An 11,489-nucleotide genomic window follows, 5' to 3' on the forward strand; every position below is an offset into this window, starting at 1 on the left:
CATGTCATATCACTAGTGTGGCTATAAAAATTTCATATGAAAATATTGAAAGATGTCAATCTTTTTTAAACTAACGAATAATGAAATAATATCAATCTTTTTAAAGTAGAGGGAGTACAATATATTTTTTTCTTCCCACGAATCGAGGAAATAGGTGAACATAACCTTTTATAATTTGAATATAAGAAAATAATTATTTAAAAATTTACTTTATATTATTTTAAAATCTTTTATGTGTAAAAGTAAAATCTCTTATTAAAAACAACAAAATCAAGAGGGGTAAAAAAAAAAGAAGTAAATGGGTAGTTTATTATGTTTGAAGTAGTTAGGGGTTACAATGTCAATTTACCATAAAAAATACTACAGTTGGTTGTACTCCTCTTGATGCACATGGTACCACACCAAATGCATAAGGAATCAGAAAAGGGTGAAGAAACTCAAGAATGTAGCGTAGCTAGTCCGCCCATCATCTTTGAACGAACATTGTGTCATTGTAGCAGTTAAAAAGAAAAGGTCAGCTTCCAGAAGCAGCAAGCAGAGAAAAACAACACATCAAGAATCACAAGAAAATGGTGAATTTAACACCCTCTGCAATTTTTTAACTATGTTTAGTTTCTGAATTATCTGAGAATTTGTAATTTGAATTGATAATTCGTCTTTAAAGAGTTGTGGCAATTATCTGACCATTTTAGAATTCTTTAACTTGATTCAATAATTGGTGAAAAGTTGACCCTTTTACTGATTATTGGTAATTGGGATGAGAATGGGGTTTTTGATGGATTTAAGCTAATGTGATTAATGTGGTTCTTTGATTTCATGATATTATGACTGTTGTAGATTTTCTTGAACTTGATTGATTGCTTGAGAGTTGACTCATTTTTTGGTTACTGTGATCAATCTCAGTGCTTTAAATTCATGATTTTAGGTATGTTGTAGAGTTTCTTCAAGTTGATTGTAAGTTAAACTGTTTTGATAGGTGAAAATTTTGACCCTTTTCTTCATTACTTGTGCATGATTTAGCCAATGTTATTAAAAGCTCTTGCGTCGTCGCTTAAAGCTATGCACCACAGTCTTTGAATACAAATACTAATGTCAGCTATATGGGGCACTCATATCACCCTACTGGACAATAGAACACTACTTCAATACTGTGCCTTTTAAATACAAATTAACAATTTTAGAAGAATGATGAGTGTGGAAAAGGAAGAGGAACTGACTTTTGTTATCAATGTTAATTTTTTTATTTTCACCAGATTCCTTGAAGAGGACCTTTTTGGTTGGTGTCATTACACAGCTGAGCTAGCAATGGCTAATGATGATGATTTCACGTTCTGTCAGGTAATTGAGATAATAAGTAATAACACCATGTAATGAAGGACATGTGAGACATTCATGCTTGAAGATCAAGTCGTATTACCTTGTTAAATTCCTCTTTTATCAGTTGAACCTGAAAGATCAATTGGGCTTTTTAGGTTGGTGGACCTGATAATGTAGACGCACAGAAGTTCGCTCAAGATATTAGTGAAATTAGAATAAAAGATGAGCCCTCAAATGATGCTGGTATTAGTCAAAATAATGATGCACCATGGGAAGGTAAATCGGACAGCAATGCTACCACAAAGAAGGAGGGAACAGTTGGTTCTTTGTCTTTCAATGTTATAGACACATCTCCACGCAAGCAAGTGAGCCGAACTTCTGGTCAAGTAGCATCAAGAGATGGTGGATCTTCAGTCACAGTTTCTAAAGAACAGATAAAGCCTGCTAGGAAGTCTGCAGCTCGAGCCAAGGTTCCCTTTGAGAAGGGTTATAGCCAGATGGACTGGCTTAAGCTTACAAGAACACATCCTGACCTTGCAGGTAAGAATCTCTTGGTGTAATCTTCCGCACTTTATTCTGAAATTTGTCGTTCTTCCAATTATATATTGATAAGGATAGAAAAGAAACAGGGTATAAATGCATTTCCAAGTTCGCCTTTTTGGCTTTATTTCACCGAGTTTTATACAGGTTATAGTTCAATAGACGTATAAGTATAGTACTTCATATGTGGAATTCCTTCCAGAATAACAAAAAAGATGTATTACTTGTTTGCATTATTCTATATCAGGTAAAAAAAGTGATTTTGTTGCTATGCCTAGACGCATTTGTAGTTTCGTTTGCTAATGAAAGTAGTTAATAGATCAACTAGATTTGGCTCGTTAAATCCATTAGGTAGCACAAGATAAGGAGCGAATATGTGAATGTCTAATGCTGGATATTGTATCCTTTCTTAGCTTGAGCTGTAACAGAGCCTAAAAATCCTGTCCAATAATGGACCAGAAAACTTGTTGATCCACTTCGTCCTTGTTAGTCCATTTACCAGGCTTCGCATGCGATGTTGCGCAACTTTCGAAAAGGAGGATTTGAACCCCTAACTTCATGAGCTTATCTTGGGCTCTAATACCAAGGCTGGTTGGAAATCCTATAAGCCAATTGAGGAATAACAAACCTTTGATGTAAAAGACTTCCGATGAACAAAAGAACTACTTCAGAAGGTCATGCGATATCAATCAATCAATTGATCTATTGTGCCTTTATTCTAAGCTAATTGGGGCAAGATATATGAATACTCTAAACCTATGCCACTTTAGTTTGGGATTATTTCATTCCAATACTAAATAGTTTGTCTTTTAGGGTTAATTAAGGGTCCCCTAAATGTATAGGTTGTCTAAAAAGTCCTTTGATGTGAAGATATTATTCCGTATACAAACTCTAGACAAGTACCTATTGTGTGTAGAATGAGGTTCCGTGGTGCATGATACTTGCAGATGATATTGTGTTAATATACGCTACTGTTCTATTATAAAAGATATTGCATATTACTGTTTTACAAATGAAATTGATCCTGTTTCATTTGAGTGTCTAAGCCTCAAGCATAGAACAGGCTTTAGTGGGAAATAGGAAGTAGCTATTACTCACCAACATAGAATTGTAAAACCTTTCAAAATTGCAGCTTGCTCTGCAGTTAACTTTCATTTTGCATGTCCTTTGGAATCAATCTTCAGATGCCTTGATGCATTAAACCAAGGTTAAAAGTTTATTGTACTCATTACTATGGGTAGTCTAGTAAAAATTTCTCCCTCCATAACAGAAGTAGAGTAAACAAATGAAGGGAACATGCAAATCCTTGTTGTACTACAGTAATTTTCTACCCTATGTCTGACATATAAAGTGCATAATCGTCAATCACTTGGTTGGCTTCCTCCCGTGGAACTTCTCTTTCTTGTGCTTCTTATTCCAGTTTTCTTGCATCTGTTGTTCAGGATTGAAAGGACAGTCCAATAGGAGACTTATATCAATAAATGAAGTTAAGCAACACCAAAATGAAGATTCAATGTGGACTGTTCTTAAAGGCCATGTCTACAATATAACACCATACATGAAGTTTCACCCAGGAGGTATGGATCAAATTTTGCTTTGCTCTATCTCGTTAATTAGTTATGGAAATCATTTCTTGTCCCATCTTGGCTTTCTACTGTACCATGTTGTGCCAGATGCATTTCAATCTCAATAGTTCTTTTGTCCTCAAAGATACTCGGTGTTTCAGTTCATAGTCTGAGCTTGCCAGTTTGTCAACTTAGTAGCATACAATTTGACATTTTCTTTTGCTTCTGAGACTAACTAGTTATTTAGATGAGTCTTGCTGGTGAGCTACATCATTCACTGTTTGAAATTCATTCTCCTGGAGTATTAATGAAGAGTTGTCCTAGCGAGTGGGATTACGTGGTGGGCCATACATACCAAAGGAGTTGGTGAACTGTTATGTTCTTGCACCTTGATGTGGCAGGTTCAGTGACGCTCACATTGCCCTGGGTGTAATGAATATTTAAATATTACATGTGGTATAATGCCATAGAAATTTTGTAGCATTTGATATAACTTATAAGTGAGTTGACCTTGCCTCTTAAAGAGTTTTTCATTTTTACCGGAACCTTTAGTATGACTGAGCATTAACTTTTGTGGTAACCTCGAGTTTTTCATGTTAGTCTCCCTTAACTTTTACGTTGTCTTTCATTGACCAATGTTCTTGTGTAACTGACCTTTTGAGGCAATGTGTATGAAGTGTATTTATTATAATTTCCCTAGTATAACATGAGAACCAGAAATTATGAGTAACAAAATTTAGAAGGTTTCTCAAGAACATCCACAGGAGATGGTTGAGAACCATTCCTTACATGTAGTTTTTGGACAGCCTGGTAAGAGAGGAACCAAAGATGTTTTAGAGAGATCTTTTGTTTTATCTTTTGTAAAGATCCAATGCTTACGATACATAAGTTTTTGGTGCAGTATTGCTTTTGTAAATAACACTGACAATGTATTGGATTTCATTTGAGTACATGACACATAGGGCAAATAGTCCAGAGAAGGCTTTTGTAGCTTCGTACAGCATCAACTTGGTGCTAGAATTCTGAATAAAACAGCTTACTTTTCCAAAAATAAATCTCAAAGGGGAAGGTTTTTGAAGACATAATCTCTGGTTCATGCATATCATAATGTGAGACTTGACTGTGAGGGTGGATTCCTCCATTCCCTGCTTTTATGAAGAGGATATGGAAAGGATGGGATGGTGGCATGAGGTTTATGGACCTGAGTTATATGCTAAATGTTGCTCTCAGTAAGCAGTAAATCATAGAGTCGCCATACTAGATGTATGTTGTGTGCGGACCTAGGAAACCAGCATGGTTAACTCTATCTATCTGAAAAAGTAGGGGTGGCAATTTGAGCCCAATCCCATCCAACCCGTCCAGAGATTAATGGGTTGGGCTACAAATATTTTAGTTCATGGGTGTATTTGGGTTGAGCCCAAGTTAACCCATTTATGTTTTATAGTTCATTCTGACCCATTAAGCAGCCCAAATACAACCCATGAAACTCACCCAAAACAAAGGGATCTCAAACCCAACTTATCTAGAAATTTATTTAGTTGCCCCAATTTTACTTTCTTTTTTTTTCTTTTTTAATTTTCAATTTTCTGTTTTTTGTTTTTCTGCACCAAACACCAACCCCCACCCCCCACCCCCCACCCACCCAAAAAAAATTTTACTTTTTTTTTTGTATTTTCAATTTTCTGTTTTTTCGTTTTTCTACACCACCACTTTAACCCCTATCCCCTTTTTTTTGTATTTTCAATTTTCTGTTTTTTGGTTTTTCTGCACCACCTACCCACGCACTCTACACCCTAACCCTCCCCCCTCCCCAGAGATTAATGGGTTGGGCTACATACATTTTAGTCTATGGTCTATTTGGGCTAAGCTCAAGTTAACCCATTATTTTTTATAGCCCATTCTGACCCATTAAGCAGCCCAAATACAACCCATGAGACTCACCCGAAACAAAGGGATCTCAATCCAATTTATCTAGAAATTTACTTAGTTTTCCTAATTTTACTTCTTCTTTTTTTTGCATTTTCAATTTTTTATTTTTTTTTGTTTTTCTGCACCCCCCCCCCCTCCCCTCAAAAAAAATTTTTTACTTTTTTTTGTATTTTTAATTTTCTGTTTTTTCGTTTTTCTGCACCACGCCTCCCTCCTCCTACCCCCAATTTTACTTTTTTTTTGTATTTTTAATTTTCTGTTTTTTTGTTTTTCTGCACCACCCACCCTACCCTATACCCAACCCAAACCCCCTCAAAAATATTTTCTTTACTTTTCTTTTTTGTATTTTCAATCTTCTGTTTTTCATTTTTCTGTACCACCCACCCTCCTCAATCTCACCCCCACCCGCAAAATATTTTTCAACTTACACATTTTAAGGTAAAAGGCCTTTTTATGCAAGATGAGCATGGTTCTAAAACATAGGTCAAGTTGGGCGGGTTGGGCTATGACCCATTGTTTAGTCCATCTTAGCTCAAGTACACTTTGGGCTGGGTTGGGTAATGACCCATTTATTGACCTAACCCATCTTGACCCGCTTAAATTCAGCCCAACTTGCTCGTTTGCCACCCCTGCGAAGAAGTATACATCCTCTGCCATCTTCCTTGCCTTGGGAATCCCTTCTGAAAACATTATTAGAGAACCACTGGATAATCTTTTTTGACCTAATTGTCTCCTGATTTCCATGTGCTCTCAACTCGGAATCCATTGTCTGTTAACGCAGTCTTTTTCTTCTATTTTCTTTTCTGGGAATTTTCCGGCGGTGGGGGCAGATTGTGGACTTTGGAGGCTCAAGTGAGCCTCTTAAATAGAATTCCTTCTAAAGCCTCGAAATTAGACTTTTTTTTAGCTGGAATCCTCATGATTCTTTGTAGTTCAATTCCTATTTATGTATAGCAAAAAAGGAATGTTTATGGATTTGGTGATATGCCAGGCAGCTGGTAAAGATTCCAGAATGGTCAAGAACTTTAAACTCTTTCTAAGTCAATAGTTCTTTTATATTTGACATGAAAATTCTTTTAATTTCCTTCATTATTTTGACCTATTTTTGCAAGTGATAGCTGATAAACTGTCATGGAATTTGTAAAAGATGGAAATGTTCTGATTTCAAGGAGCTGTTGCTGAAGTTAACTTTGAAATCAACTGGTGACATTTTCACTTTCTACTTTTCACTGATGCTTTGTCAGAAGTATATATAAGTAGTTCATTATTCCTTTCCCGCGTTCTACCTCTTGTAATTTGTTTGCACTCCAAGATACTTGTCTATCCTCTGTGCTGTTGTTTTTGTCCCATTCCTCACGATTACTGTTCACTTGTTCATGCATTCAATAGATTCCTTTAGTAATAACCAAGGAAAACTTTATTTTGATATTAAGTTATGAATTTTATTTACTTGGACTAGTTTGTTTACCTTCTCTTTTTCAGGTGTTGACATGCTGTTGAAGGCCGTAGGAAAAGATTGCACGGCATTGTTTAGTATCCTCTGCTAGCTCTTGTTATTTTCCTAGTTTGTAAAACTCATATAGCCGTACTAGATTCAACTAAAGTTTAATGGGATCTCCATATCGAATCTGTTAAAGATTACTAATTATCGGATTGGTTGCACAAAAAGTACATGAAAAGTGGATCCTCTTCTGCCATTGCTGATGGAGCTCCTCTTCCATCAGCAATACTAACATCAGGCTTTATGTGTACCATGTGTACATTATTCTGCATCTGCTAAAGTTATCCTGACCCTCCTCACCCTGCCCTGATTCCCCTCCTCCCTGCCTCAACAGACACACACACAGAGAGCATATAGGAAATATTAATAATGGTCGTTGTCTCCAAGGGGATGGTCAATGGTCTAGTGGTTGAAGCAAGGGAGTAACCACCTTCAGATTCCAGGTTTGAATCATAGTTACAACTATTGGTGTGAGCCCATGTGGTCCAACTTTAGTCGGCATGATTAACTTGGTGACCTGTGCTTGTGGGTTGGATAGACTGCCTGGTGGATTAGTCAAGATGCTCGGATTAACAATTGTGATAGGATGATATTTGACGTAAAATTATGAGCCTTTTCAAACGCAATAAGGATATATTTTCTTAAATGGATCTGATGAATGGCAGGGCAAAGAACTTTCTAATGTTGGAGTTTGCAACACTAGTATTCCTTGCTTAGAATTTGAATTTTTCTTTGTTTCATCAAAACTTGCATTCTTTAACACTTTGTTCAGACAAATACCATGCCTGGGTTAATGCTGAATTTCTATTGGAGAAGTGTCTTGTGGGCATTTTGGATGACAGCAAATGAAGAATCCTTGTTTCCTGAGCTCTCTTTTATGACAGAGATCTCTCCATTGTATCAGATGAGCATTGTCACTACAAGCAGATGACTTGAACAGAGGACATTCGCTTCTTTTGTGGAAAAGTCTATAAGCCCATAGTACATTGGACTAACCATTCTATAGAAAAGGAGTTTGATTCTCTATAAACTGTATGACAAAGCGACATCCTTTTTATTAATTTCATAATAAGAAATGAATAGAGTAAATATTCCTCCGGTTGAACACCTGCACAAGTTTCTCTTATTTTTCTTTCCTTTTTTTTTTTTCCCTAGAAGTCGGAATTATCTTCTGTTATATTTTCATTATTTGGCTATTGTGTACTAATTTTAATTGCTTGTCTGAATGATGTTGTGTTTCTTTATCACTAAGCAAATTGAGAATGTAGGTAAACTGAAACCTAGGGGTGGCAATTTGAGCTTAAACTCATCCAGCCTGCCAACCCGCCAAGAGAGTAATGGGTTGAGCTACAAATATTTTAGCTCATGGGTCAATTTGGGCTGAGCCCAACTTAATCCATTATTTTTTATAGTCTATTCTGACTCATTAAGCAGTCCAAATATAACCCATGAAATTCACCCAAAACAAAGGGATCTTAACCCAACTTATCTAAAAATTTACTTAGTTGCCCTAATTTTATTTTATTTTTTTATATTTTTAATTTTCTGTTCTTTTATTTTTCTGCATCACCCACCCTACCCCTACCCCCCCCATTCCCCGCGCAAACCGCCCTCAAAATTATTTCTTTTTTACTTTTTTTTTTATATTTTCAATTTTTATTTTTTGTAGGGAAAATTTCACATTAGAACAACTGAGCTCTATACTTTTCAATTTTATAGTCTATATTTCAATTTACAGTAACCAACTAGCCCAAAAAATAATAGGCTAAGATTCAACATCCAACTCAAATAGATTCTCAAAATTACTATTTAATTTTTAAAAAAGAGTCCTGAAGCTTTTAAATTAATTTTTGAATCAGTAACGTGACTCAAATATTAATTCAACAAACCAAATTCATTTGGGTGGTGAAGATTAGATTTTTAACAAGCTTAAAATGTGGGTTTCAATTTCGAATTTGATTTTGTGAGAAATTTGGAGTGAGTGTTATTTAGACTTGTTAGAAATAGTATAAGGATGTTGTATATAAAATTTGAAGTCATTTAATGGAGATTTGGACTAGTTTTGAACGAGAATCGCAACTGAAAATCGTGGAAGAAATTCGTCTACAGACGCTTGTATAAAGGTGTATAAAAATGTATAATAGTGTATAAGGTGTGTTTCTACACTCATATACACTATTATACAAGATTATACATAATTATACAAAAACTGACTTCGTCTTCTTCCTTGTGTCTTTTCTGAAATTTAACTCAAATCCTGCTCAAATCTACTCCAAATCACCTCAAATTTAAATTTTGAACTTCTTTTGATATTTTCAATCAATTGGAACAATACCCGATCCAAACAACTAACAAATTCAAAAAAAAAAACCATTATCAAAAGCAAAGCTTTGAATGGTCTTCAATGGTGGACTTCTACTCTTCAATTTTCTTACATTGCAAGCAGGTGACACAAGAGGAGAATCAGAAAATACACGGCCCCTTGAAGCATATGTAGAAGATGTGAGAAGAAGAGAGAGTGAAAGCAATGGTTGTGAGAACAAAGAATTAACTCCATAGCTTTTAAAAGCAATGGTTGTAAGAACACAGATTTTGAATTTGCAAGTGCTTTCAAAATATGTACAATGTGGGCTAGGTGGGGTAAAACTTAAAAACATGGGCCATTTTTTGTTATGGTGTGAAGTCATATGTATTTTCTTGTAATTCTTTCTTTTTTGTATTAGCCATTCTCCTAATCTTCAACAAATTTCATTCTCAACCATTACAACCAGAGTGAGACGTTAGCAATATTCTTCTTGCAATCAATTCCTACAAAAGAAAATCCAACGAGAATTTTCTCGCGCAAACCCCCTTAAAAAAATATTTACTTTTATTTTTGTATTTTTAATTTTTAATTTTTTTATTTTTCTGCACCACCCACTCACCCTACCCTCATACCCCCCTTCAATTTTTTTTTATATTTTTAATTCTCTATTTTCTATTTTTTCGTTTTTCTGCACCACCCACCCACCCCAACCCCCCCACCCCGAAAAATATTTTTCAATTTACACATTTTAAGGTAAGACTTTTTTTTATGCAAGATAAGCATGATTCTAAAACATGGGTCAAGTTTGACGGGTTGGGTTATGACCTATTGTTTAGCCCATCTTGACCCAGCCCATCTTAGACGAAGTATGTTTTGGGCTGAGTTGGGCAATGACCTATTTATTGACCTAACTCATCTTGACCCGCCCAAATTCTGTCAAATCAACCCATTTGTCATCCCTACTAAAACCTAAAGAGTGATTTATTTCACTTTACCCCTTGAAATTAGTTTTTTCTGACTAGTCTGGGGTGCAGCCACTGAAGAGAACAGAGCAGAATATATACAAGCCTGTTAAGCTTTTTATGAAAAGACAATTTTTCTTTTTTAGGAAGGCCATAAGCCAGAAACACTTTAGGGGTATGCGTTTGAAGAGGAGTTGGAATTTATTAGAGGTATATTCCTGACAAAGGGATTGTGAGATTGTACGGTGACCAGAAAAATTAGATAGAAAAGGTATAACAAAAGAAAGAAAAAAAAATCCAACTAAGTGACTAAAGTGAGAAGATTAGTAATGTAATTTACATTGAGTTAATATCCTAAAACCCGTCTAAACTATACAATCTTTGTCAGTTGCCTACATAAACTATCACATGTCCCCGAAGACCCCCTAAAATATATCTCCCTTCATAATAAGCTCCCTCGTCGCATTCTTACTAGTGCATGTAATACACTCTCGAAATTATTTTTAAAATCTGCCATGTGACAATCTACATGAATATTTCTTTATCTTAATCTAAAAACAGACTTAATTAAGATTTTAGTACACTTTATTATATCATTATAAAAATTTACTAAAAATAAAAAAGGAGGCTAGGGTTAAAACTAGTGGGTCAATTGTAAAAAACTCATTTTCTCTTTTTGCTCTCATCAAAGAATGGCTACACTCAGTAGCGATTTTCTTAATTAATCTTGGTTCTAACCTTGATTGCATTGTCTATTCTTGCTTCCATTCGAAAAGCAGGATAAAAACTAGGGTTTCTGCTCCTAATTCGATATAGAAGATTAGGGTTATGATAGACCTGAATTGTGAAGATTGTTGAAAGGAGATACCTAAATTGTTAAAGAAGATAGCTACACACGGGTAAAACGAGAAAGATAAGAAAAAAATCAAAAATGATAAAGAGAGAAAATTTCAGATGGATTCAAATGAAGAAAGGTGAAGAAAATAAGGAAGGTGAAATATAAAGAAAAAGAGGAGAAAATAAAAAGAAATATAAATTTCAAAAAAGAAGGGCTAATTAGCTGTTAGACACAGGTTTATTTAGCCTTCACGCGCTCTTGGGCAATTTATTAACACACATAATGTCACATAAGCGACGAGGGGATTTTATTATGAAGGGGGATATAGTTTAGGGGGATTTTCGGAAACATGCGATAGAAGTAGACATCACACAAAAGTTATATAATTTAGACGGATTTTGGGGTATTAACTCATTTATATTTCATCCTTCAAGAAACATGAAAAGTTTGAAATATAGTAGTACAATTTTATATATTACTTCTTGACTATCTAAGAATCAAGATCAAAGTGCACATAGTAAAGGAGAGGAAG

General features: G+C 35.1%; 1 protein-coding gene across 1 annotated transcript; it reads left to right on the top strand.

Moving 5' to 3' along the window:
• The first annotated feature begins 439 nt into the window (after positions 1 to 439).
• LOC104226469 (cytochrome b5 domain-containing protein RLF) lies at positions 440 to 7,968 on the top strand. Its single transcript, XM_009778482.2, has 6 exons — positions 440 to 572; positions 1,254 to 1,338; positions 1,473 to 1,857; positions 3,300 to 3,434; positions 6,834 to 6,884; positions 7,625 to 7,968. Exons 2-6 carry the CDS (start codon positions 1,306 to 1,308, stop codon positions 7,699 to 7,701), a joined length of 681 nt encoding a protein of 226 aa, XP_009776784.1. The 5' UTR covers positions 440 to 572; positions 1,254 to 1,305; the 3' UTR covers positions 7,702 to 7,968.
• The last annotated feature ends 3,521 nt before the right edge of the window (positions 7,969 to 11,489 follow it).

This window comes from Nicotiana sylvestris, chromosome 9 (genome assembly GCF_000393655.2).
Source record: "Nicotiana sylvestris chromosome 9, ASM39365v2, whole genome shotgun sequence".
NCBI lineage: Eukaryota > Viridiplantae > Streptophyta > Magnoliopsida > Solanales > Solanaceae > Nicotiana > Nicotiana sylvestris.